The following is a 27,338-nucleotide window of genomic DNA, read 5'->3' as shown; positions in this document are numbered from 1 at the left end:
CTGCGCTTACGAACAGCGCGGTCATCACGTAACTCTATGGGATCCGAGTTACGAACGGCGATCTGCGCTTACGAACAGCGCGGTCACCACGTAACTCTATGGGATCCGAGTTACGAACGGCGATCTGCGCTTACGAACAGCGCGGTCACCACATAACTCTATGGGATCCGAGTTACGAACGGCGATCTGCGCTTACGAACAGCGCGGTCACCACGTAACTCTATGGGATCCGAGTTACGAACGGCGATCTGCGCTTATGAACAGCACGGTCACCACATAACTCTATGGGATCCGAGTTACGAACGGCGATCTGCGCTTACGAACAGCGCGGTCATCACGTAACTCTATGGGATCCGAGTTACGAACGGCGATCTGCGCTTATGAACAGCGCGGTCACCACATAACTCTATGGGATCCGAGTTACGAACGGCGATCTGCGCTTACGAACAGCGCGGTCACCACGTAACTCTATGGGATCCGAGTTACGAACGGCGATCTGCGCTTACGAACAGCGCGGTCACCACGTAACACTATGGGATCCGAGTTACGAACGGCGATCTGCGCTTACGAACAGCGCGGTCACCACGTAACTCTATGGGATCCGAGTTACGAACGGCGATCTGCGCTTACGAACAGCGCGGTCACCACATAACTCTATGGGATCCGAGTTACGAACGGCGATCTGCGCTTACGAACAGCGCGGTCACCACGTAACTCTATGGGATCCGAGTTACGAACGGCGATCTGCGCTTACGAACAGCGCGGTCACCACGTAACACTATGGGATCCGAGTTACGAACGGCGATCTGCGCTTACGAACAGCGCGGTCACCACGTAACTCTATGGGATCCGAGTTACGAACGGCGATCTGCGCTTACGAACAGCGCGGTCATCACGTAACTCTATGGGATCCGAGTTACGAACGGCGATCTGCGCTTACGAACAGCGCGGTCACCACGTAACTCTATGGGATCCGAGTTACGAACGGCGATCTGCGCTTACGAACAGCGCGGTCACCACGTAACTCTATGGGATCCGAGTTACGAACGGCGATCTGCGCTTACGAACAGCGCGGTCACCACGTAACTCTATGGGATCCGAGTTACGAACGGCGATATGCGCTTATGAACAGCGCGGTCACCACATAACTCTATGGGATCCGAGTTACGAACGGCGATCTGCGCTTACGAACAGCGCGGTCACCACGTAACTCTATGGGATCCGAGTTACGAACACTTCGAGTTACGGACCAAGCGTTGGTCCGTAACCTGTTCGTAACTCGGGGAGCGGCTGTACTGGCCAAACTGGACAGTCTCAGCCATAAAGGTTTAATGGACACAAATCAGATCGTCAAAAAGGTAACACACAGAAACCTGTTGGGGAACATTTTAACTTGCCCGGAGGACTCACTAATGGATCTAAAAGTGACCATATTGTTGCAAAGCAATTTCAAAACCCAACTTGAGAGAAAAGCTGCAGAACTTGGTTTCCTTGACAAGTTTGACACCTGGAATTGTGGTCTGAACAAAGCCGCAACCTCAATGGGCCGCTACATTCCACACCCTAGTGCAGCGTTTCCCAATTTAAAAAAAAATCACACAAAACGCTGGCCTGCCCCTAAGATCCTTGAAAATAGCAGCCCGGGCGACCTCCCAGCTCGTCCACCCTATAAACCACCTCTGGGGGGAGGTGATCGAGTTCTCGTGGAACCCTTACTTTCACTTCACTTTCACTTTGGGAAACACCGCCCTAGTGACGTAAAAAGCTAAGCACCAGGTACTTAGAGCCCACTCTCGTAGCCTTGTTTAGCAGGGACACTCTAATTGACAATTTGTTTCTGCATTCCCCCCCCCCTTTTTTCCGTCTCTTTCCCTCCCCGGTCCCTCTCTTTCTCTGCTATTTATTTGTAGCCTGGGCTCCTTACTCCAGTCATCTGAAGAAGTGGTCTGGGCCCACAAAAGCTCATGATCCCATCTACATCAGTGGTCGCCAACCAGTTGATCGGGATCTACCTGTAGATCTTGGAGCCTTTGACAGGTGACCCTGACTGGTTTGGCCGGAAGCCTGTCAAGTGCCGGCCCTTCATCTCCCCCTCTCAGCACTGCCGTGCTGCTCCTGCCCTTTGCCTTGGAGCTGTCTTCTCCTCCCACCCCCTGCTTGCTGCGCAAAGCATGCAAAGAAGAGGAGGGGTGCTGATATCTGGGTGCCCTTCCCCCCGTACCTCATCTCCACAGAGCAGAGGATGAAGAGAGTTTGTTGTCTGCTTTTCGAGTGGTGCAGGGCCAGGATAGGGGTGAGCCTGGCTCTGCCCCACTGCACCACCACCCAGAAGCCATCTGTGGTAAGCAGTGTCCAGTTGGAGCCTGCTTTCCGAACCCTGGCCCCTCCTGCACTCCAGCTCCCTGCTCCAGGCTCAGCTCAGAGCCCCTCCCACACTCGAAATGCTTTAGCCCAGGATCAGAGCCTGCATCCTCCTCCCCCTAACCCCAGCCCTCTGCCCCCAGCCTGATAAAAGTGAATGAGGGTGGGGGAGGGAGGAAGGGAGGATGGAGTAGACGGGGCGGGGCCCTGGAGAAGGGATGGGAAGGAGGCGGGGCCAGGGTATTTGCCAGGATAAATCTGAACTGAAACCCATGGAAGTCAATGGAAAAAATCCATCAGCTACAGTGAGGCCTTCTAAGTTACACACGGGGCTCTAAATACAAGTGTATCAAATCGCCAGAAATATAACAAAACCCAAATGTCTAATCTCTTTTAAACGGCTTTTCCTTTGCTTTCAGCACAGAGAAGGAACCCTCCATGCCACAGACTTTTCATTGGAGCCTTTCCATTTGTTTTAATCCAAGGACTGGGCCAAGACAGTGGAAAGATACGTGAGCCCGTGACCTTCCCCTAGAGCCTTGCATGGGGAGCTCCTTCTGCATACAGTTCACCCCCTTCCAGTGGTTCAGCCACTTCCGCTGCATCCGGCTCTGTTCCCTGGCCCTGCGGTCCAGAAGCAGAGACTGAGCAAGTCGGGGAAGGCCGAGTGCTAAGGCGATGCAGTGGGGGCTCTGTATGTTGGCTCCCACATTAGAGTCATTAGAGTCACCTGTTCAAATTTCCTCTGCAAACATGAGGACTAGACAGAAACGGAAAGTGATGCTTCTCAGGTCACAGCTTGACTTCTGCAGGTGGCGCTTAAAGAGAAACAGCAGCCATCATGGCAGGCGTGTTACGCACCCAGGGGCAAAAGCAAACTTTGTGCCCGCTGTCGCCATGCGGCGGGGCCCCGAGCCTGGCGCACGGCTGAGCCCGACCCTGGGAGGAGGGGGGAGAGCTTGTACCGTGTCTTCCCCCGCCCCCTCCAGTTTGGAGCCAGGCCCCCGCATGCACTAACCCACTGGCAGAGATGGAGGAGGGTTGGGCTGGGGATGGAGAGGCAGGAAGGAGACTCCAGTTGGCGGCGGCAGGCGGAGGAGGAGCAGGTGAGCCGAGGGGTGGTAGGGAGAATGGAGGGGGACTAAATTGGTGCCCCCCTCGCATGGCGCTTGGGGGTAACTGCCCCCCCTCACTACGCCAGTGCATCAGAAGGCTTGTGATAACATAGCAGCTGGCAACACCATGGGTGGGATAGAGTGTTCTGTGTTGGAGAGACCTATTGTTCCCTCTCCAGCCTCGGGAAATCAAGAAAGAAATCAGTTTGATCGCCCAGGGAAAGCCCTGGTAGCATGGCCCTGCCACAAGCAGATTTTAGCCATTGTTTTAGCCATTGTTTCATTAGCCAATGGCAAATGAAATGTAATGTGGATAAGTGTAAAGTAATGCACAGCAGGAAAAATAACCCCAACTATATGTACAGTATGATGGGGGCTAATTTGGATACGATAAATCAGGAAAGAGATCGTGGAGTTATCGTAGATAGTTCTCTGAAAACTTCCACACAGTGTGCAGTGATGGTCAAAAAGGCAAATGGGATGCTAGGAATTATTAGGAAAGGGATAGAAAATAAGACCCAGAATATCTTACTGTCCCTGTATAAAACTATGGTACGCCCACATCTGGAATACTGTGTACAGATGTGGTCTCCTCACCTCAAAAAAGATATTTTGGCCTTGGAAAGGGTTCAGAAAAGGGCAACTAAAATGATTAGGGGTTTGGAACGGGTCCCATATGAGGAGAGGTTAAAGCGACTGGGACTTTTCAGTTTGGAAAAGAGGAGACTGAGGGGAGATATGATAGAGGTCTATAAAATCATGAGTGGTGTGGAGAGGGCAGATAAAGAAAAGTTATTTATTAGTTCTCATAATAGCAGAACTAGAGGACACCAAATAAAGTTAATGGGTAGCAGGTTTAAAACTAATAAAAGAAAGTTCTTCTTCACACAGCGCATAGTCAACCTGTGGAACTCCTTGCCAGAGGAGGCTGTGAAGGCTAGGACTATAACAGAGTTTAAAGAGAAGCTAGATAATTTCATGGAGGTTAAGTCCATAAAAGGCTATTAGCCAGGGGATAAAATGGTGTCCTGGCCTCTGTTTGTCAGAGGCTGGAGAGGGATGGCAGGAGACAAATCTCTTGATCATTGTCTTCGGTCCACCCTCTCTGGGGCACCTGGTGCTGGCAGACCTGTGGGCAGACAGGCTACTGGGCTAGATGGGCCTTTGGTCTGACCCAGTACGGCCGTTCTTATGTTCTTATGTTTCTGGAATGAGTTTGAATGCGATTCAGTTTGCCAGAGCCTCCACTGGCCTTTACATGACGTCCTCTTCCGATTCCTTGCGCTGTTCCTGACAGACGTTGCTGCACCCGCTTCCCCACTCCCTGGGCTCCCAAGGGCACCCACTGGCAGGCTTCCAGCTCCCCAGCCACGGCCTTCCATGGGCAGAGACATGGGACTCTCCCTCCTCACTGGGGTATTTCTAGGTGGAACAGTCCCCTCCACGCCCGGGGCTATCCCCAGCAAGACATAATGCCCAAACGCTAGGCGCTGTGGAGCGCGTTCTCTCCCCAGATCCGTGGTACCGAGCAGCCATCTTCACGCAAGCGCATTTGTTCTCAGGGTGAAAGCATAAACACCTCCCGAACGAGACAAGAATCGACCCGCTTCAGAGGGGAGCCCTGGTAATCTGTCAGCAAAACCAGCGAGGAGTCTGTGGGGCTTAAAGACTAAGCCATTGATTTGGGCATCTGGAGCTCAGGGCGAGACTCTATGTGCACGCTGACAAGCTGGTGCCAGAGAGCATCTCCAACGTCAGTCCCTCAGAGCCCACACAGGCCTTGTCCGTGCTTACGGGTTCCTCAGAGCAGCACCTGCGTGAACAGGTCCCTCTTTGCTTTGGCAGCTTGTGCCTTTGATCTTCCGATTCCAGGCCTGCGTAACCAGCGGGCAGCGGTTCTTTCCTCAGGGCAAGACTTCAAAAGGCCGAGTTCTTGTGTAACAATGCGGAAATTTGCATTGATCTCCCCCTACAGATCCTCCCCAAAAAAATACTTGCCAGTGTTTGCCCCCACAGTCCCCTCCTCTCACACTCGGTCACAGCAGTCTCTTGAAAACCACAGCTCTTGCCAGGGGTCACACCCCAGCTCCCCCGAGAAGTTGCTTGCAATCCTGGCCCACAATAAGAAATCACCTTGAACCCAAAGGTCTCTAGAGACACAAACTCAGTTCAAGCATTTTTTCACGCATGTTGCAGCAAATTGCCCCCTTGGCAGGGTGGCCCCTGCTGGAAATGATTTCTACGGCTAATGTACAAACATTATGGACAACCAAACTTTGTGAACCACACGTTCTTGTGCAGTGGGCGAAAGATTTCTATGCTCTGGAGCGAAACCCGAGCAGATATAAAGATGACTCAAGAGGCAAAACGAGAACAACATTCCGTGTTTTTATTCGTGCATCACAACAGCAAGGTTATTCTGCTAGGCTAACTCTACACTGGCACGATTTCCCAAAAATGCTTTTAACGGAAAAGTTTGCCGTTAAAAGCATGTTCGGAAAAGCACGTCTAGATTGGCAGGATGCTTTTCCGCAAAAGCACTTTTTGTGGAAAAGCGTCCGTGGCCAATCTAGACGCGGTTTTCCGCAAAAAAGCCCCGATCACCATTTTCACAATCGGGGCTTTTTTGCGGAAAACGCTACTGTGCTGTCTACACTGGCCCTTTTGGGCAAAAGTCTTTCAGAAAAAGATTTTTGCCCGAACGGGAGCAGCATAGTATTTCCTCAAGAAGCACTGATTTCTTACAGTAGGAAGTCAGTGCTTTTGCGGCAATTCAAACGGCCAGTGTAGACAGCTGGCAAGTTTTTCTGCAAAAGCAGATGATTTTGTGGAAAAACTGGCCAGTCTAGACACAGCCAAAGTGTACGCTACTCACTAGCTGCATCGGCGGCCTCCAGAGGGAGATCCTGCACTGTGGCCCCCACGCTGCCACCCATCTTTGCTGGCCCATTTCTGACAGTCAATAATCCAGGATAGCAGGGGGCAGATTATTTCTTATATTTAAGTGACTGCCCTGCTCTGTAACTTACCGGCAGGAGCCTGTGGGAGACTGCAACACCCGGCCACTGTTCCCCGGCCCTCGCCCATCCCTGGCCACGTGGAGCCTGGCGGGGGTGGGGTGCTGCGCACATGCCCCCCAAACGCTGCTGCAGTGCGGGCACTAGTGAGGACGATGAATTCACAGTTGGAGGCCGAGACAAGCAATCCCCCCAGCAGCTGGCAGCAATGTTGGGGGTGCCTACAATGCCCAGAGTCCTGCCCCCTGCCCCACTCAAACTCCTTCCCTTCTGCCAGCCTAAGGCTCTAGGAGGGATGGGTGAGGGGTGGGTGAGGGGTGCGGGCTGTGGTCTGGGGCAGGGGATTGGGCTGCAGGTGGGGTGCAGCCTCTGGGAGGGAGTGTGAGTGCAGGAGGGAGTGAGGGGTGCTGGCTCTGGCCTGGGGCGGGGAGTGGGGGTGTAGGAGGGGGCCAGGGTGAAGCTCTGGGAAGGAGTTTGGGGACTGGAAGTGGAAACGGGGGGATGGGGGTAGGTTCTGGGAGGGAGTGGGGGATGCGCGGATGGAAGGGAGGAGCCACACTTACCTGGGGGGCGGGGGTCTACATGTGCTGCTGTCTGCCTGCTGCCCTGAGCCCTGAGCTTCCCCTCTCCCTTTTCCCCTGGCTTCCCCCTTCCAGCTCCCTCCTCCCAGGTTTCCCCCTCCCCTCTCCCACCCTCTCTCTTCCCCTCTCCCACCTCCTTTCCCCAGTCTCCCCAGAGGTCCATCCCCCCCCCAGTTTTGTTCAATAAACCCAGTTTCTATTTTTGAACATACGTGTCTTTTATTTAACATCAGGAAGGGGGGCTAGGTAGGGGTAAGTGGAAGGATGTGAGGGAGGAATGGGGCACAAGCCCCCGGTGGGGAGGACCAGGGTGGCTCTGAAGGCTCCTCGGGGTGGACGCTCTCCCTCAGGGCCTCTTGGAGCCTGACAGCCCCCCGATGGACCCCCTGGATGGCAGCCTGCAGTAAGTGCAGCCGGGCTGATGGCAACGACCCCACAAGATGCACCGGCCTGCCCAGGGGCAGCTCTGGCTCCATGTGGCCGAGTGCTGTGGTGTCCCAAGTGCGGGCGCTCAGGGCACTCCAAGACAGGACTGCTTTGCTGTCCCTCGTCAAGGTAGACAAGCAAGCGGGGAACCCTGAGAACTGTCTGTCCGGGGTGGGGGTAGGGTCCCTTTAAGCACAGAGCTCACTTAGCCTCAGGCAGCAGCCCCACACACTAAGTCCTAGCCTGATGCCCTGCAGCACTGGTTCCGGCCAACCTTAACTTCGGTTCAGGGTCCACTATTTCGAAATAGTTTTTGCGTATAGATGCATTATTTCCAATTAGCTTAATTTGAATTAACTATTTTGAATTAAGTTAATTTGAAATAGCATTGTAGTGTAGACAGACCCTTAATGCTTTCATGGACAAGTCCGAGTTTAGCTCCTTTTTACAGATGGTCCATGAATTTACAGACACTTGGGACCCTACCTCTGTCACAGGTAGCAGACGGTCATTCCCAGGGGGGCTGGCCCTGGCTCTCCACCTCCCTCTTCTTCTGGCTCTTCTGGTCGTGGTCACTCCAGGCAGCAGAACATTGGACCAGAACTTGCCCCGTGCTGGGGATGTCTGGGTCTGGCGTTACCGTGGGCCGTCTTGGAGGAAAATAAAACCCCAGCGTGTAGGAGCTATTTTGTGGATCTCTGGATTCTTCTGCCAGGTTCCGGCCACAGTGCGATACACAGAGGAGTTTTGTTTGCTTGTTTTACTATGGCCCAGTTCCTCTCTTCCTTGCAGATTTCTAAGCCGTGGTCGTCCCCCGGGCTCTGAGCCTCGGCCTGGAAAAACAAGGATAAGACAGGAAGAGGGAAAGGGCCCATAAAACAGAGGGCAGGACAAATCATAAAAACGAGGGTGAGTTACCCATGGACGGACTTTGCAAAGCCACATGGGCCTAGGATTGCCAGGTGTCCAGTGTCTGTGGCCTTTGTCCAGTAAAAAAACAGACAATACCGGCCGGAAGGCCACTTGGGACAGTCCCCCGCAGCCGCACCTGACGGGACTGGGCCAAAGTGGGGAGATTTAATGGCGTGGATTTGGTGCGGGTTTTTTGTTCAGCAACTTTGCTCCTTTTTTTAACTAATTTTTTCCCTGCTGCGTTTGGTATTTTTCGTGGAAGTATCAGGCAGCCCTATATGCAGCCCAGTTCAAAAACTAGCAGGGCAGGTCCAAAGGCAAAGGAAGAGCTAGAAGAGGCAAGGCTGGGGATTAAAATCATCCCAGAGGCAAAGGGAAGGGAGCGGGGAAATGTCTGTGTTGCCCCTGCCTGCTTCCTCTGCCCAGCCTCTCTGCTGCCCCCAGATCTGCTCAGGAGCGACACTGATGTCAGGGATGCTCCCCCCCCCCGCGGATTCCAGGATCCCCAGTGGCAAGATCAGGGCCCAGTGCTGCACCTAGTGCTTAGACCCTGACGCATGCAGCTTAGGGGGCGACCTGCCTGATCGGGGCCGGGGGTTGCAGTGCCAGGGCCCGGTGCTGTGTGCTCCCACTGAAGAGGATGTGATCAGACCAGGCCCTGGTTTCGGCCGGCTGCTCCGCGTGTGATAGCGTGGGGCCTGCTTCTCTCTCAGGCACGCTCCCCAGCCCAAACAAATCCCATAATCTCTCAAGGTGAAGCCTTCTCTTTCTGCCCTCCCCTTGCGGCTGCCTGCCAGCTGCACTGGCTGTGTGACTGGCGCTGGGACTGGAACATGGCAGACACTCCGCAGAGCTCCCTTCTCTCTCCCTCCACCCCCTGAGCCGGCCTGCTCCGTGGGAAGTCCCTTCCCAGCAGCAAGTTCAGGCAAGGAAGCCGGGAAAGAGGCGACAGGAGGGGCGGACACACCTGAAAGCCCTGCAGGCGGGGAGGGGCCGCCTCTCGGAATATTGGTGGAGTCCTAAGGGAGGTGTGCAGGTAGCATGGGAGCTGATTAATCCCTTCAGTCGACGCAAGCGACACTCGCCCGGTGACCTGTCCTGGCCGTGCTGGAGGTGGAGGACTCCAGAGAGACGCTCCGTTCCATTTCATGGGGGAAAAGTTTGCCAGGAGTCACCATGCATTGCTCAGCCAGGGAGAAGAGAATGAAATGGTAAGTCACTGGCATTCCCCTTATCTCTCCCAGCCTGAAACAATCGCCCTAGTGTTCTGGCCTCTTCGCCGCAGCAAAGCTCTGCACGCCTGTCATGGGAGTGTACTGTCTGCCAGGGGACTCGGGAATATTTAAACGCCAGGGAGTGAAATGGCGTGGGCTCCGTCTGAGCCAGCTGGCAGCTGAGGGATGCCTGTGCTGCCGTCAGGGATTTGATTTCCACTTGGATAGGCTTTAAGCGAGCCAACGGCAGCGAGGATGCTGCGGCACGGGCTGCTAACCCAAAGGAGTCGAGCTGTCTTAGCCAGGTTAGTGGTGGGGCCGGGGCCAGGGCGTCGTGCTGCGCTGCAGACCCGTTGCCGGTGGCGATGCAGACGGTCCCTGCGAGCAGCGCTCTGACGCGGGAGAGGAGCCCCATCAGCCTGCCCGGGCTGTAACTGGTGATTTGCATCTGTGCATGCTGCTGAACGGAAAGAGAGCATGGGCACTAAGCCATGTACGGTCTAAGGCCTCTGTGGCGCGGCGCCTCTTATTCTTTATGGAAATGTGCTTATGAATAGGAATAGGCCATAAATATGCTTTATGCAAAATACTCCCTGTGAGATCTTTGTGGGCATGTAGCATTCCTGTATTGGAAGTTGGAAATCTGAAGTGTAGAAGTATGAGGTATGTTTACTACTCTAGACGTGCTAAGGGAGGGCTGTTACGAGTACCCACGGAGCTTAATGGCCCAGTACTCAGGGCAATGATCTGTGAGCCAGGACCTGGGTTGGTCCTGCCAAGATCTGTGGACAGGTCACCTGAGGCTGGAACCCATTTTGGACGCTGGTTTTTTTCCATTGAAGATGAGAAAAGTTTGAACTGAACACAAAGTGTCCCCCCTTGGGCAAAACCTAGACACCTGCGGGAAACCAAACGATTTGTGGCTGCCAGATGCACATGCCTGGTTAGCACCTAAGGTGTCTGCTGCAGCCACCTGGACCTGAACATTGAGAAGGATCATGCCCAAGCTGGGGGCTTCCCAGCTTGTGAGAAAAGATGATTAGAAGCACGTCTAGGGGAAGGAAGGGCAGGTAACAAGTTTCTTGGGCCATGAGGCTTAGCTGGCGTCTTTTGGTTTTCGATTAGTGACTTACTTTGATCTGTCCACTAGAACTTGCAACCGCTTAAATCCTACTTCTTGTACTTAATAAAATCATGGTGTGTGCTAATTAGCCCAGTGTAAATCATTGTTACCTGGGGAAAGACAGCACAGAATCCTAGAGCACTAGGACTGGAAGGGACCTTGCGAGGTCATCGAGTCCAGCCCCCTGCCCTCATGGCAGGACCCAGCAGTGTCTAGACCATCCCTGACAGGCGTGTGTCCAACCCGTTCTTAAATATCCCCAGAGATGGAGACTCCACAACCCCCTAGGCAATTGATTCCAGTGTTTAACCACCCTGAGAGTTGGGAAGTGTTTCCTAATGTCCAACCTAAACCTCCCCTGCTGCAGGTTAAGCCCCTTGCATCTGTGCATCCCTCTCTTTCGTTGCTAGTGGGGACAGAGCTTTCTCTGCAGCATGAGATGGATTTATCTGGGGTTCTGGTCCCACCGGGGCTGGGCACCTGGCTGCTGTGACGGACCCTTCCCAGAGGGGGTGGCTCTCAGTCTGAGCTGCTCTGCTGTGGGCTGCAACCCCGACTCTGTGCCGTTGCTGTGGGAGACACCGGGGGCCTGGCTCAGCAGGGCAGGGTGGTGGGGTGCCCCACAGGGCAGGCAGGCAGGCTCCGGGGTGCTTCAGCCTCTCAAGTGACAGTCTCAAGAGGATCTCTGGCTGAACCCATGTCAGCCTCAGTCCTGCAGAGGGACGGAGTCACTGAGCAATCTGCCTAAAGCCGGACAGAATTTGACAATGGGGTTTGCAAGCAGGGGGTGGGACAGGTTGGGGTAACAGCAACACGGCCAGGTGGATGTTTTGTCTGATGAGTCTTATACAGCGAGGGGTCCAAGGAATGTGCGTGTGCAAGTGTGTGTGTGTGTGTGTGTGTGAGCGCATGTGTGTGTATGAGTGCATGTGTGTGTGTGCATGTGAGGGCGTGTGTGTGTGAGCGCGTGCATGTGTGAGTGTGTGCGTGTGCATCCGTGTGTGTGTGAGTGTGTGAGTGCGTGCGTGTGTGAGTGTGTGTGTGTGTGTGTGAGCGCATGTGTGTGTATGAGTGCATGTGTGTGTGTGCATGTGAGGGCGTGTGTGTGTGAGCGCGTGCATGTGTGAGTGTGTGCGTGTGCATCCGTGTGTGTGTGAGTGTGTGAGTGCGTGCGTGTGTGAGTGTGTGTGTGTGTGTGTGTGAGCGCATGTGTGTGTATGAGTGCATGTGTGTGTGTGCATGTGAGGGCGTGTGTGTGTGAGCGCGTGCATGTGTGAGTGTGTGCGTGTGCATCCGTGTGTGTGTGAGTGTGTGAGTGCGTGCGTGTGTGAGTGTGTGTGTGTGTGTGTGTGAGCGCATGTGTGTGTATGAGTGCATGTGTGTTTGTGCATGTGAGGGCGTGTGTGTGTGAGCGTATGTGTGTGAGCGCGCGTGTCTGTGAGTGTGTGTGTGTGCGCACATGTGCGTGTTTGTGAGAGCGCGTGCATGTGGATGCGTGTGTGAGCACATGCATGTGTGTGTGTGAGCGTGTGCATGTGTGCGTGCGCGAGCATGTGCGGGCTTGTACGTGTGCGTGTGTGTGCGCGCGCGCATGCACAGAGAGCAAGAAAGACCATTTCTTTCATTAAACATCTCATCTGTAACGTTGGCTGCTGTGCAGAATGGCCCCGCATGTGCCTCCTACAAACTCTAGCGTGTCCCGCGGGGGCGACGTGGGTATTTTTAGGCAGCAGGGTAGAAAGGGGCCGCTTGCTCACAGAGCAGGCTAGAACACAGGGATCTAAGCGGGCTGAAATCCCCGTGCTGTCGGCGAACCCGTCAAAGAGACAATGGCAAATCCAGTCACTGGGGCGTTGCACCCAAGACTCTGGATGTCCCCCTCTCTGGAGGAAGTCCAGCTGCATTTCTCCACTTGGAGTACCCTGAGTGTGAAGTGGAGTCAAGTGTTGGCCGCTGCAGGCTGAGGGGCTGGCGGAGCAGGCGGGGTTAGAGAACCAGAACGGGCTTCGCTGGAGCCTGTTTCTTTACAGCTTACTCTGCTGTGTTGCAGGCAGCTAATAGACTCCTCATGTGAAGAGGTGGGCTGTGCCCACGCAGGCTCATGACACCCTCTATGTTTGCTAGAGCCTAAGGCAGGGCTACCCAACACGCAGCCTGTCGGGTTCGTTTGCGCGGGGCTCGACATACGGCCCGGGCCTGGGAGCCAAAACAAACAAGGCGTCACTAGAATGGTCTTGTGCTGATACAAGTGGGGTGGTGACATTCCTGGGCTGCATTTTATTAATATCAGCAGAACTGACTTAAATGCGTCTAGACTACACAGCTCTGTCGACGGAGCCATGTGAACCAGTTTACCCGACATAGTCAATGAAACTCCCCCAGCCGACAGATCCGTGTCTAGTCTGCCGCGCTGGGCCGGATCAGCTGATTGTCGGCACAGTGCGGCGGTCGTGTTTATTTTTATGAAGCGGGGATTATTTAAATCCCCGCTTCATTGACTGTGCCGGGTAAACAAGTTTGCATGACTCCGTCGACAGAGCCATGTAGTCTAGACGTACCCTGCATGTGGTGTAGTCTTGCCTTAAGCTCTGTATTCATGCCTGGCCGTGTGAAAGAAGCTATGTGCATCTGTTTGCATATGGATTTGCATGTATATGCAACCGCACTTAAGTGAGTATCATTGTGGCCCTCGGGGCTTCCCAAGTAGCCCTGCTTTACCTCCCGTAGCTGGCGACCCTGACCCAGGGGAGGGCTTCCTACAGGGGGCTCAGGGCCCCATCCCAGGGGACACAGGGTCCAGCCAGGCTGGGACTCCGGATCTAGGCAAGAGTGGGGAACAGGTCCCGATCCCTGCCCCAGTGGCTGAATTCCAGGCTGAGGTGCAGGCAGACCCCTTCTTGCAGAGGCTGAAGGACCAGGCTGGCCTCCGTGCAGCTCAGCCCCTGGGGAGAGGTGGCCAGGAGAGATTCCTGTGGGAGCGGGGATCCCTGTTCCGGGAATGGCTTCCCCCCAGGAAGGTGAGGGCATGGGGGGTCCAGCGGCAGCTGGTCGTCCCCCGAAAGCATCGCCGCAAGCTGCTGTATTTGGCCCACGACGTCCCCGTTGGGGGCCACCGGGGGATCCGGAGCACCCGGCTGAGGCTGCTCCAGCACTTCTGCTGGCCGGGGATGTTTGCGGCCGTGCAGCGGTACTGCCGGTCCTGCGACTCCTGCCGGGGGGGGGGGGGGGGAGGGTTGGAGAAGGCCCTAGATGGGAGGAAAGCTGCTTGGAAACCCCTACCCCATCTAGAGGAGCAGTTCTGCAAGGCAGCATTAGAGATAGTGGGGCCTGTGGGCCAGGCAACCCGGACAGGGAACAAATGCATCCTGGTAGCCGTGGATACGGCTACCCGCTGCCCCGAGGCCGTGTCCCTGCCCTCTAGCGAGGCAGACGCGCTGCTGGCTCTTTTCAGTGGGGGGTCCCCAGGAGTCCTCACGGACCAGGGGTCCCACTTCATGTCGGCCCCGCTCCGGCGCTTGTGGGAGACGCACGGGGCCCGGCTCACCTGGACCCCAGCATATGGTGCCCGGCACAGTGGGCTGGTGGGGAGGTTCATGGGGACCCTGAAGCAGATGCTGGAGGCCTTTATGCTCTGGCACCCGCAGGACTGGGACAAGTACCTGCCCCACCTGCTGTCTGCACAGGGGGAGGCGCCCCGAGGGTCTGTCAGGCTCTCCTGAACCGGGCCGGGGTGCGGAAGGGGGAAGGACCCTCTGGGCTTGCTGAGAGAGTTATGGGAGGGGAAGACACCCCCCGGATGGAGCGTTGGGGTTGGAAGACGTCCTGGCTTTCCGTGAAAGGCTCGCTGGGCTCATGGGCCCGGCCAGAGAGACCCTGGCCAGAGCCCAAGGGCAGTGGAAGGGATGGTACAGCCACCGAGGATGAACCCGTGTCGGTCCCCCCGGAGCTGTGCAGCAACGGGACAGGGGGGAGCCGGCTCCTGCAGGACAGCGCCGCAGCCAGCCCAAGCCAAGGGGAGCGCCAATGTCACTGCTGCGGCTTTCCCGGGCAGGGGACCTGAACCTCCCTAGGCCACAAGTGGAGTGACCCTGCTCAGTTCGCTCTCGGAGGGGGGCAGCTGTGGCGCGGGGGGGGGGCTGCCTGCTCTGTGACCCGGGGCCCCCTGCGCTGGGATGGGAGATTCTCACTGACTCTCCCAGGTGTGTATTAACCCGACACCCAGGCTCAGCCGCCCAGGGAGAGACAAAGGGAGGGGGGCGGAGACCAGCACCTGGCTGGGGGCAGGGCTGGAAGAGAGGTTTTTAGTTTCTGTCTGGTATCATGGAGGAAGCAGCCTAGGGAAGGGGCTGGGATTTAGGGGCCCAGGCTCCCCCATCTCAAGGGGGGCTGAGGCATCCTAGGCCTGCCCTGGAACCAGATTCCATCTGTGCTGCGCTGTATCCTGGAGAAGCAATAAACTCCCTCTGCTCTACTGGCTGGTGGAGTCTGTTCGTGCCACTACGGGGGTGCAGGGGAACCCCAACGCGCCACCACACATATATATTTGCATGTATATGCAAGCGCACTTAAGTGAGTATCATTGTGGCCCCCAGGGCTTCCGAAGTCGAGTAGCCCTGCTCTGCCTCTCGGTTAAGGTTTCCTGGAGGAAGCGTGAGAGCCGCAGGGGCCTGGAGCACTGAAAGGGCCTCCAGAAACGGTCCTAAAGCTGGGCCCGCAGCACTGGTCCTGCGGAGCGGTGACGATTATTTTTTAACGTGAATTTGAATCGTCCTGAGCCAAGCGATTGGCCGGCAGTTTCTGACTCTCTGGAGACGCGCGTCTCCCTCGGAGTCCTGGCGTGCGCTGCTGGGTAAGAGGAATTCCATCGATCGTTTGACAGTCTGCCGGCTCCTTTGAGAGCTGGAGAAGATAGCAATCTCCTTCCCCAGACACACTCTGCCCCTGGGTGGAGCTGGGTGCGGAGTGGCGGTGGGACGGGATGTGGAACTTTTCTACGGTCACGCCCGGCACTGGGCCTGCTTTGCTGCCCTAGCTACCGCCAATGCCCATGTGTGTCAGAGCTGCCAGTCCCGCCTCACGTCCAGCACGGGTCTGTTGCTGAGACTAAGGCCCTCACGCGACCGGCAGGAGGGGATCTTTGCAAAGCTGGGTTCATTTTCCTGGGGTCCCCCAGAGCCAGGGCTGGATTAACCATCAGGCTAATAAGCTTTAGGCCCCCCTTGCTCAGGCAGGGGGCAGGGCTGGGCCGAGGGAGGGAGGGAGGGGACGGAAGGACTGTAAGGAAGGACTCTGATACTGTAATGCGGGGAATGGAGGGGGAAGAGGAGGAAAGGGAGAAGGGGAAACACAATGTAACAGGAGAGGGGGTGGAAGGTAATTAACATACGCTCAGATCCATACTTTCTTGGCAGCCCAGGCAAGAGATTTTGCATAATCATAGTTCCTGCTCATCTGGTTTCTACAGTCTTGGCCAGCCAGACCGTGTGGGGCCAAACCGTGCTGGAAATATTTGAAAAATGTGTTCAGCTCTAGTAGAGATTTCAGCCTGATTCTTGTGTGGTTTGACCTGTCCAGGCAAAGGTGACAGACTCGAGTTGACATTGAACAAGTTCCATAAACCAAATCCCAATACTCCTGGGGCCTGCAGTAATAGCTGTGCCTACAAATTTACCCTTTCACAACCATGAAAGGCAAACCAAAATGATAAAGATGTCACACTGACCTGTAACAATAAACATTGATTTCCTTCTCCCCACCCCTCTCTCCTTCCCTTATTTATTCTTGGTCTGGACTTCTACACTCCTGTCATCTGAAGAAGTGGGCCGTGCCCACGAAAGCTCATGATCCCATCGACACGTTTTGTTAGTCTTTAAGGTGTGCTACTAGACTATTTGTTGTTTTTTTAAGTTTTTCCTGTTACAGACTAACTAGGCTACCCCTCTGAAGCTTTTGAACAAGCAAGGCACTGCATTCAGCCATATGGAGTGGAAATCCATCAACTACACAAAGAAACTCACGCAGCTCCAAATAGTTATCATCTTCCGACAACCCCCTGGCCACAAACAAATTCTTTCCAGTCACCACGCAGCACATCTCCGTCATTTCATCCAGGAACCCACCCCTGCAATCAGCCCCGGTGCCAACTCTGCCCACATATATTCACCAGCAACACCATCACAGGACCTAACCAGATCAGCCATACTGTCACTGGTTCATTCTCCTGCACATCCACCAACGTAATATATGCCATCATGTGCCAACAATGCCCCACTGCTATATACATCGGCCAAACTGGACAGTCCCTACGTAAAAGAATCAATGGACACAAATCAGATATTAGGAATGGCAACATACAAAAACCTGTAGGGGAACACTTCAATCTCCCTGGACACACAATTGCAGATCTAAAAGTAGCCATCCTGCAGCAAAAAAACTTCAGGACCAGACTTCAAAGAGAAACTGCTGAGCTACAGTTCATCTTCAAGTTTGACACAATCAACTCTGGATTAAACAAAGACTGTGAATGGCTCGCTAACTACAAAAGCAGCTTCTCCTCTCTTGGAATTCACACCTCCAGATCAGCTACTAGAAGTGGGCCTCATCCTCCTTGATTGGATCCACCTCCTCATCTCCAGCCTGATCCTGGGCTGCATATTTATACCTGCCTCTGGAAATATCCACGACATGCATCTGACGAAGTGGGTCTTTGCCCACGAAAGCTTATGCTCCTACACTTCAGTTAGTCTATAAGGTGCCACAGGACTCCTCGCCACTTTTATCCTGCCTGGACACTCATTAATGGATCTGCAAGTCACAGTTTTGTTTCAGGCCAATTCCACAAGCCAAATACACAGAGAAGGGTTGGAACTTAACTTCATTCACAAGTTTAATTCTTATGTAAATGGTATGAACGGGGCTGTTGGCTGGCTCACACACGACCTTCCACATCCTACAACTTAACCAACCAACCCAACAATGGAGGTGCTAATTGTTAAAACTCTTGGAACCATCTACTCATTGTCTCTCTTTTTTCCTCCCCTCCTTTTTTCTCTTTTTTCCTTCTCCTCGCCCTCTCTCCTCCCCTTATTTATTCTTGGATCTGGACTTCTAACGCTCCTGTCATCTGAAGAAGTGGGCTCACACACGACCTTCCACATCCGAATGACTTAACCAGCCAACCCAACAACGAAGGTGCTAACGGTTCTTATCAGCCTCTTGTAACTACTGGAACACTGGCATAAGTTGCCTGGGGGGCGTTGTGGAGTCTCCATCCCTGGAGATATTTCAGAGCAGGTTGGACACACACCTGTCAGGGATGGTCTAGATGGTGCTTGGTCCTGCTGTGAGGGCAGGAAACTGGACTCGACAACCTCACAAGGTCCCTCCCAGTTCTAGTGTGCTATGATTTGGTGAAACCAGACTGACTCACAGTGCCCCAGGGTGCAACCCAAATGAGCCACCTCGATGTTCTGCAAGAAGAAGCCACTGTTTCCCAAACACATTCCGCTGGGTGGAGTCGCTGCGGCTTGCTCCCGTTGGGTTATCGTTGTAGGCCAGGCGTGTCTCAGGTGATTTGGCATCGGAATGCAGCATGTTCCAAGCAGGGAAGGACCACTTCCAAATGACAATGAATTGCTCTAATTGCCTGCCAGTACGGAAACACGCCAGGACACCCTGTGGTAGTCATTGTAAACATAGGCCTCCTGGCTGCCCAGCTGGGTGTAGGGCACAAGGGAGTGACTCAGACGCTGGGACATTTCCCACCCCGGTATTTCCAGCCCATGTTTCCTGGAAAGGATCTTGGTTTTCCATGCGGAGATGTTAATGAGAAGCAGTTGAAGGGCAGGCCAGTCAGTGATTCTGCCTGCTGGAATTCGCTTCTCCCTGGGAGGTCTCTGGGCAGCTTGACAAAACGAAATAGCCGGTGTGTCTGGGGGTGCCTGGGGTGGCCCTCACTAGGAACGCCAAGGTCTGAGCAGGCTGGAAAAAGGCAGCAAATGCTCCCAAGGCTGGTGGGAAACATGGAACCAGACACAAACGGGGCTTCTGACCCCCCTGGGCTGGTTATCCAGAACAAGAAGGAACCACACACACATACCCCTTTGCTGCATCCCAGGTTTCTGGGTCCCCATCAGCACCTCGGTCCAGCACAGTGAGAAGTGATTTTAAAACTCTGCTCACAGATACCCATTACCAGGTCACTGTAGGGTTGGATCTTCCCCCATACCAGGCTTCCAGCCAGTCCGGTAGAGCCTGAAACAACGGGCGTGGTAAGAGAAAGAAAGGCCGAGAAGAGAGCGATGAAATGGCCAGTCACACCCACAACAGCTGCCAAGTCCGCCAGGCTGGGTGAGTTCTCTGGCTGGCTGGTCCCCCAGGAGCACGGCGAGACCTTGGATGGCCTTCAGCCCTTTGTCCAGCGCTTCCTGTGTAGAAGTCTTGGGAAGCAGCGGCGAAGACTAGCTGGAGAAGATGCAGCTGCCTTTTATACATAGGCGGCAGGGCTGAGAGGCAGGGGCCCTGTGACGTAGTGGGGGTACCTTGCTGGTTGCTAGGCTGGGGCTGTGGGTGACCCCCACTGGCTGCTGCCTGTACCACGGCCCAGCAGAGTAGCTGATGGGTCAGGTAGGTGACCTGTCTGACCAGTTACCCCCCCAGGGAGAGGAACAAAGGGAGGTGGGATGCCGCCCCTGGCTGGGGGCAGGGCTGGAAGGGATGGGTCTTTAGTGGCTGTCTGGGAAGCAGGGGAGAAGGAGCTAGGGAGGGGGGCTGGGATTGCAGGGCCCAGCCACCCCCCTCTCAAGGGGGGCACTGAGGCCTCCTAGCCCCAGTTCCTGTGACCAGATTACATCTGTGCTGTGCTGTATCCTGGAGAAGCAATAAACTCCCTCTGTTCTACTGGCTGGTGGAGTCTGTCCGTGCCACTACGGGGGTGCAGGAGGCGGGGGACCCCGACGCGCCGTCACAGGCCCTGCCCACGCTCCCTAGCCCCACTTCCCCCAGTTCTCCTGGGGCTGTCTGGGTTTCAGCCCTGCCGAGGTGGGGCCATGCAGCCAGCCCTCTCAGGGCTACGGAGTCTGGGCCTGGGGGGGCACCCTCCCCATGTGCCAGGGAAGCCTGAGGCAATGTGCTGCCTGCCCTCCCCAGCTGAGGAGGACTGGGGTCGCCTGCCGTCCGCCCTCCCTCTCCCCCCATTTGGTCTGGGGAAGGCTGAGGCGCTGCACCACCCGCACCTCCCCACCCCCCATGCTTCTGCCAGGGCCGGGGAAGGCCTGGGGCCATGTTCTGCCTGCTGGGAAGGGGTGGCCTGCCCCTACAGTGGGGGGGGGGGCACTTGGCTTCCACGGGGTCCTGGTTGGCAGGGGAGGGGCATGAGTGGAAGGGGCGGGGCTAGGAGTCACCTAGGGTCACCCACTGCCCGTGTTTTAATATTCCGTTTGGCACGTGGCTTCTCCTTCCTTTGTCCCAAGGAGATGCTGCCCAGCACAGGGCCTTGGCGGCCTGAGAGTTCAGACCATAGACAGGCCCCTTCATGCCCTGCTGGGTCACAGGGTGTATCCCCAGCCTTCTCTCAGCTGGTCAGCGGAAGAGCTGAGGGCCTGGATGAGCCCTGCAGCAGGCGAGTGCATCACCATAGCGCCCGTGGGCATCACCCGGCCGCCTCGCAGACAGACAGAGCCCGGAGGTGGTGCAAGCCCAGAGCTGCAATTCATACCTCTGGCAGAGCAGAACAGCTGGGCAGATGCTGTATGTGGTCTCCGGGCATCACTCAGGGCCACCCCAGCACCCTGCCAGGCCTCGTGCCCGGACGTGTCCCCCGCGCTCCACGCAGCGCCACAGCTGGGTCAGGAGAGTCAGGGCCGGCCCTCCTCGGGCGGGGGCTGGGCTCAGCGTCCCCACACTCTCTGCCCTCTCTGGGAGTCTGTGGAGCGGCCTGGCAGGTAAGGCAGCACCGGGTTGCAACAGCAATGGCCCCGGGGTGAGATCCAGAGCCCCGCGTCTAGAACCACGCTGGAAGGCGGCAACGGCCCATTCTTCACCGGCCGCCACACCCTGCCCCTGGAAATGGCTGAGGTCCCGGGCTGGCTCCAGGCCTAACACTTGATATTGGTCCATGCAGGTCTCCGTGTCTCCCGGCAGAATTTTACACCCCGCCCAGTTCTCCGGGCCATGCTTATCCGCCCAGGGCCCCTGCAAAACTCCCGGCTTGCCAAACCCCTGCATGACACAGGCAGCGCTTTGCACAGAGGTGGCCGCAGGCTGCGATGAACCGGTCTGCGGCTGGGCCTTTCACGCACAACGCCAGCAATTCCCGCTGGACCCGGGGGCACTGGCAGAGGCCGGGCCAAAAGGACAATGTGCTGCTCTCGGCCTCTCTTTACCGAAAACGCCTCTTATCCCTTTCCCCTCTCTTGGCTCCACAGGAGCTCTTTGGCTACCGGAGCCAGGGCTGCCGGAGAGCCCTGTGTATCGCTGGGTACGTCCTGTCCTGCGGGCTTCTCCGGCTCGTGTTTTACTGGAAACCAGCCTGGCACGTGTGGGCAAACTGCACCCCCTGCAGCTTGGGAGAAGCAGACGTCACGCTCCTTAGAACCACGGTAGGTGCACCCTTGCCTTTGGACCCTACTTGCTAGCACGCCGGTCATGGGAAGTGGAGGGAATCCACGTACCCTGGGCCGGAGGGTCCCCACCCCCGTGATAAAACCTTCTGTACCTTTTGTTCTTGTGAACAAAGCCATAGAGACAGCTCAAAGTAACATCCCACCTTCCATTTAGACTGTCATTGAAACCAACAGCAAGCTGCGGGCTCAAAGCAGCTGAGACGCAGGCCCTCTGCATTCTCCGAGGGACTGTATTACACCTGCTCTCGAACCCTACGGCAGGGCTGCCTCCGGCAAACTCAGCATGGCTCCTGGTTTCTGTTTCTCTAGGACGAATTTCAGATTTATTCCCGGAAGACGGTGACGTGGGTCTCTGTGTCTGCAGTGAACAACTTTACATCAGATTGTCCAGTCACTGCGGATGAACGCTCGCTCGTAAACAGAGCCATAATGAAACCAGAGTTAAAAGTACGTGAGTTGAAAACCTGGGGCATCTGATAGGCGTTACGCAGAGACGGGCATGTGGGCCACTTCCTCAGATGTGCCCTGATCGGAGACCGCTGTGGGGACATGCTAAGTACATAAACACACAAGCATGTACGGGGGTGTAAGCACCATTCCACAGGTCGGGCAAGTGTCCCATGGAGAAATGAAGTGACATGGCCAAGGTCACGCAGTAAGTCGGTGTAATCCCTTGAGACTAGACGCCCAGGTCTCCTGCCAGCAAAGCAGCATTCACACATGCGCGTGCAGCAGCAGAACTTCGTTGTTCGTAGGCAGGGGCTAGCACCTGTGAACCACAACACGTTATTGTGAGTACGTGTCAACAGCCTCGCTTGCCAGCCTTCTGCCCTTGCCACGGGGCTGGGAGCCCACGTGGGGGATCCCTGAATCGTCAGCAATGGCAGTCCCCACTTGCTAGCGCTTCCTGGGATGTCTCCAATGAGATGTGTAGCAAAAGCTACTGATACGTCCTTGCAGCCGGAACAGGGTCTGAACCAAGCTTTCTTCCTGCTGGGAATACAGAAGCCTCCACTTGTACCTGTGGTGCCGGTCACTTCAGTCCACAGGCAGAGAGCGAGTCATAACATTCTTCAGGGGATGAAATTAATCACGTTTTAACCCCCCCCCCCCCGCTCCCCTAGCCCTCACATAACAGAGCCTTTGAGCAAACCGTTCATCTCGAGCAAAACATGTCCGTGGGCCAAACAAAGTTCTCAAAGCAGCCAGTTAATCCTCCAATCCCAGGTCACAGGCCCCTTCCTAAAAACTAGCATAACCCCCCCCCTCGCCGTCTAACCTATCACAACAGAAAGCTATTGTCATGTGACAGGGTGTCCCGCAAGGAGCGGAGCTGGCTCCTCTCGCATTCAATGCACAGCCTGTCCCGGGCTGGCCGGCGGAGGGTCAGTCAGAGAACACGGGAGCAGGATTTCCCTCCACGCTGCTCATTAAAGTGCATGGCCTGGCGTGAGGCCTGGTGTTCCCTGACAAGCCAGGGCAGTGACCGGAGCCAGGCCTGACGCTCTGTGAGCTGAGGATGCTGCATTTTGTACCAGTTCGTTTCCAGAGGCTGATGGCTTCCCAGGTAGATACATCAGCGCCTCGCCCGAGAGTGAGAAACGGGGGCATCTCTCGAGCTGGCGTGAACTAAACAATTGTCGGTGTGTCCCTCCAACCCCAGGAGGCTGCCCCGCGGCTGCAAACACCGCCCAGTGCTTTCCTCGCCCCGCCGGTCTAATAGGTCTGGCCTAAGATCCGCCCCGCTAGCAGCCCCGTATGTACAAAACCAGGAGCAGAACTGGGCCCATTCATGTCCCACATCTTGCAAATGCTGCTGCGGCTCTTTGGTTTGGCAGGTGAGAAGCATCGAGGTGCAGAAAATCCGGTATGTTTGGAACCAGTCGGAACAGCAGTTCCAACGAGCGGGGTGAGTGAACCTCCTGGGTGCAAAGTTCTTTTAGGCCACGGAGCGCCTTTTGGAATGACGTCATCAGGAAACCTTTCCCTCTGTCATCCAGGTGCCTAGAAGACGGTCACACGTGTTCAGACATACATGCCAAATTTGGGTCGGGTTTGTCGCAGGAGGAACGGGACATCAGGTAAGACTACAACAAGTCCGGAGTAGCTAAAGCAGAGTTCGAAGACCAGGTGTTGACCCCTTTTATAAACACTGGTGCTGAAAGGGGCCATTGTTTGAATGTGGCTGATCATTTTGGTGGTGCGTGCAATTTTGCTTGTACTATTGTGCACACATATGTATGTGCATGCAGGGCTGGACACGAACAGGATTTTATTTGAAAAATGATCTACAGACAACTAAAGGATGGGCTCCGTTTCCCGGAGTAGCCTTTGAAAATGTGTTTCTGACTGTTTTATTACTGCCTTCCCTTTCCAGTCATACAGTAACCAGAGCCTTTCGATCGGAATTTGTTTTGTGAAAGAGAAACAGCAAACTGAGAGCCAAAGTAAAGTGTCCATAAAACAGCCCAGATTAGCTCCTCATGGAGCTCCCTCAGCAGAGCTCCGTGTGAATATTGTTAGACATTAATGAGTCCTAACTGCTGAGTTTATCCCTATACATGAATACATTTCTGGAAAATAGGTCCCTGGCTCTGTCATGGCTCAGTCCCCAACCTGACACTCTGAATGCAGAGATGAGGGGCCAGCTAGCAAAATAAACTCTGTAAAACCTCTCTCTAGCACTCTCAGAGAAAAGCGTGTCTGGTCTCAGTCTCCCTGAGATCCAAGAAAAAAAAACAATTAAAAATTTGCTGCCACCACTCAAGTGTACTTAAAAAGATATAAAATAAACCCTTTTCCAGGGGAAAGGTCACTTGGGAATCCCCTCCGTAAGGCAAAGTTCCCTCTGCCTCCCCGAACAGCCGTTTTGCCTGGAGTTGGGAAAACAAACAGAGGGAATCCGCAGAGAACAATGTACGGATCTGCATGGAACTCTAAAGACACAACAATCAATCAATACCGGTTAATCAAAACAAAAGGAAAACTCTTTTATTATCAAAACAAAACTACTGTTGCAAGCATAGTAATTTGACTAGGTGGTAAATAGTCACAATTGACATAGACTCAGGGAAAGTCCCTGAGCTGTAATGCTTAGTTACAAAAGAGAAAAACAATTAGACAGCTCAGACATGATTTCCAAACCCCCAAACAAGGAAAACAATACAGCCGGTCCCCGAGTTGCGAACGGTCGACTTACGACCGTTCACAGTTACGACCAAAAATGTCATAAACGGCGGACCCCGAGTTACGAACGCAATCCGTGCTTATGAACAGCGCGGTCGCGTGTAACTCAATGGGGTCCGACTTACGAACAAACCGAGTTACGACCAATTTCTTGGTCCGTAACCGGTTTGTAAGTCGGAGACAGGCTGTAAACTCTGACAGACTATCTAAACTGTCCCCTACTTCCACATTTCAAGAAGTCCATTCTTGGAGAGAGAAAGAGTCTCCCATCTCCCTCAGTCCCTGGGAGAAACTGCTCTGATCTCAAACAAAGAAGAGAGAGAGAAAAACTCCTCTTTTCCAGTTCAAAATTCCTATCTGCTTTTTTATTGGCTGACTGTCCTAACCCCCTTCTCTAGGTGCATCTCCAATTGCTTAAGCTTTTCCTCACTTCAGGTAAGTCAGACTCGCCTTAGCTGCTCCTATTGATGACAGCCCCTGACCAGAGTCTTTGGGTGTTTCTACAGTCCAAATGCAAAACAAATAAATGAAGAGTTGCATTCGTTTGTTTGTGTATTGCAAATCATCTGGCTTCTAACCTGGGTCCAAAGTCGCCAGTAAATCAGAATACTCTGCATTATATTCTGAGCTGTGGAGAAGGGTCCTTGTAAGTGTGTCAGTCCCGGCACATTAAGGGGACAAGACGGGGGAGGGGAGGAATATCTTTGATGGGACCAGCTGCTATTGGTGGGAGAGACCTCACCCACCTTGTTGCACTAATGCAGTGAGAGTTGCACTTCAACCCTTTAGTGTTCGAATAGTACTAGAGAGGCAGCCGTGTTAGTCTGGTCTTGCTGAAACAAAAGACAGAACTACGGAGCACTTTAAAGACTAACAAGATGGTTTATTAGGTGATGAGCTTCCGTGGGCCAGACGAAAGCTCATCACCTAATAAACCGTCTTGTTAGTCTTTAAAGTGCTGCATAGTCCTGTCTTTTGTTTCACCTTTAGTGTTCGGTCCCCCAGTTACAAGGGATCAGTGCAGGAGAGAAACGTTCATTGCTGCTTTCAGGCCGCTGCGCATTTAGTTCTTCCTGATGGAGAGGCCTGTTCTGACGCTAGCGTCTCTGGCACAGACACAGTGCGCATGCAAAGATGTGGGCTAGTCACGTGTCACGCCTGCTCTTGCAAGCGGCCAGGTTTGCATCTCGCTGCCGGTGAGCGCCTGCAGTGTCTTTGTGCTCGACAGTGACTGGGCGTGCAAAGCGTGCACTCACGGTTTGTGTTTACCACCGTGCACAAAGAATGGGGCTGCCCTGGGGCCGCATTGCTTCCTGCACAGACCTGGTGCAGCTACACAACTAGCACGTGGAAAACACCACACCCGGCCTCCTTCTCTGTGGAGCCCAGGCTCGGCCAGGCTGGGGGTTGTGTTTTCAGACGGGACCCGTTCTGACTCCCCACGGAGCCGGGGGCCGGAGCTGCTTGAGGTGCGTTGTTGGGGCCCAGCAAGTGGAGCGAGAAAACCAGCTTTCCCGTTCATAATCCTTCCCCCCCACAGGAGGCTTGTCTGTGGGCCAAACACCATCGACGTGCCTGTGGTCCCTGTGTGGAAGCTGCTCGTCAGAGAGGTGAGCTGCATTTCCATTGCCACGCGGACATGGAGCGTAGACAGGTGGCACGTGGCTGGTTTGGCGCGTGGACCCCCCTCTCCGCGCCTCCTCCACTGAGCACGCTCCCGCTCCCGCTCCCGCTCCTCCAAATTCCCACTGGGAACCCGCCCAGGGAACGGTCCCACGCTGCCTCCTTGCCAGTCCTCCCTCGGCTGGCTGCAGTGCCCGGGTAATAAATCCAGCGGCACCGGCAGGCCAGGCTGGTTCCTCCTGCCAGCACCACGTGGCCTGTGTGACTCCCACCTCGTGCCACCGTCCAACCCTTCTCTGCTCCACTTCACAGGAGACCGTCGCAGCCAAACTCACATCCCCACTGATCAAGGTGCTTGGCTCCAGCGCCCTGGCTCTGACCCAGCCAGGCTGCCTAGTCTGGAGCCGGGGCTATGCAAGTTAGCCCGGGCCTGGGGCTCAGCCAGTCTCTCCCGGGGCGGAGCGTCTCTGAGCAGTGTAAATGCGGCTTCCTAACTCCCCGCTACTGCTCCGTCTCCACACAGGTCCTGAATCCCTTTTACGTCTTCCAGCTCTTCAGCGTCTGCCTGTGGTTCGCAGAGGATTATAAGGAGTACGCCCTGGCGATCATAGTCATGTCCCTCCTGTCCATCGCCGTCACCGTGTACGACCTCCGACAGGTGCGCTGCCCTGCCTGGTGGCAGGGGCCAGGGTCACTGCCGCTGCCAGCCAGCTCGGAGGACTTGGCAGGTTGCACCCAGCCTGGTACAACACGGCTGCAGCTCCGCTCCCTATTTCATAATAAAACTCGGCTGAAGCTGAGCCTGTGTCGGGCCCCCAGTGCCTGGGGGCACCGGAGTCCGAGCCCTGAGACTCAGTGACAAGGTCCTAGCAAAGGGCGTATTGAGCAGGTCTGCACTGCAGGTGTGTCCGCGGGCTCACTGCAAAACCTGGAAGGGGTTTGCTGGGGCGGGGGCCTTGGGTTGTTCCCCGTCCTGCTCAGGGAGTGGACGCTGCCGCGGGAAGGTGCAGCCGAGAGACGATCAGCTGTTCCCAGCGTGCGATAAATCACAGGCACTCAACGGTGATTTGCCTCGCCCTTAAACAAGTGCGAAAGCATGGAGGGAATTCCCCGGGCTGGAGTGGGGACGCTCCCCCAGGGAATCGAGAGCAGGACAGA

At 55.2% G+C, this 27,338-nt stretch overlaps 1 protein-coding gene across 3 annotated transcripts in view; it reads left to right on the top strand.

The window, feature by feature from the left end:
• Positions 1-9,211: 9,211 nt before the first annotated feature.
• Positions 9,212-27,338, top strand: part of LOC102458512 (putative cation-transporting ATPase 13A4) — a 63,819-nt gene continuing 45,692 nt past the window's right edge. Inside the window, exons 1-7 of one of the 3 annotated variants that reach the window (XM_075938289.1) lie at positions 9,212-9,623; positions 21,174-21,347; positions 21,681-21,818; positions 23,210-23,280; positions 23,372-23,452; positions 26,098-26,167; positions 26,731-26,838. In XM_075938289.1, the coding sequence (XP_075794404.1) occupies positions 9,561-9,623; positions 21,174-21,347; positions 21,681-21,818; positions 23,210-23,280; positions 23,372-23,452; positions 26,098-26,167; positions 26,731-26,838 (705 nt within the window). In that variant the 5' untranslated portion in view covers positions 9,212-9,560. Of the gene's footprint in view, positions 9,624-21,173; positions 21,348-21,680; positions 21,819-22,744; positions 22,939-23,209; positions 23,281-23,371; positions 23,453-26,097; positions 26,168-26,703; positions 26,839-27,338 lie in introns of those variants that run through there. The other 2 variants (XM_075938288.1, XM_075938290.1) reach the window with 2 other exon arrangements.

This window comes from Pelodiscus sinensis, chromosome 10 (genome assembly GCF_049634645.1).
Source record: "Pelodiscus sinensis isolate JC-2024 chromosome 10, ASM4963464v1, whole genome shotgun sequence".
NCBI lineage: Eukaryota > Metazoa > Chordata > Testudines > Trionychidae > Pelodiscus > Pelodiscus sinensis.
The sequence above is the reverse complement of the archived record's forward strand: the minus strand, read 5'-3'. Positions and strand labels throughout refer to the sequence as shown.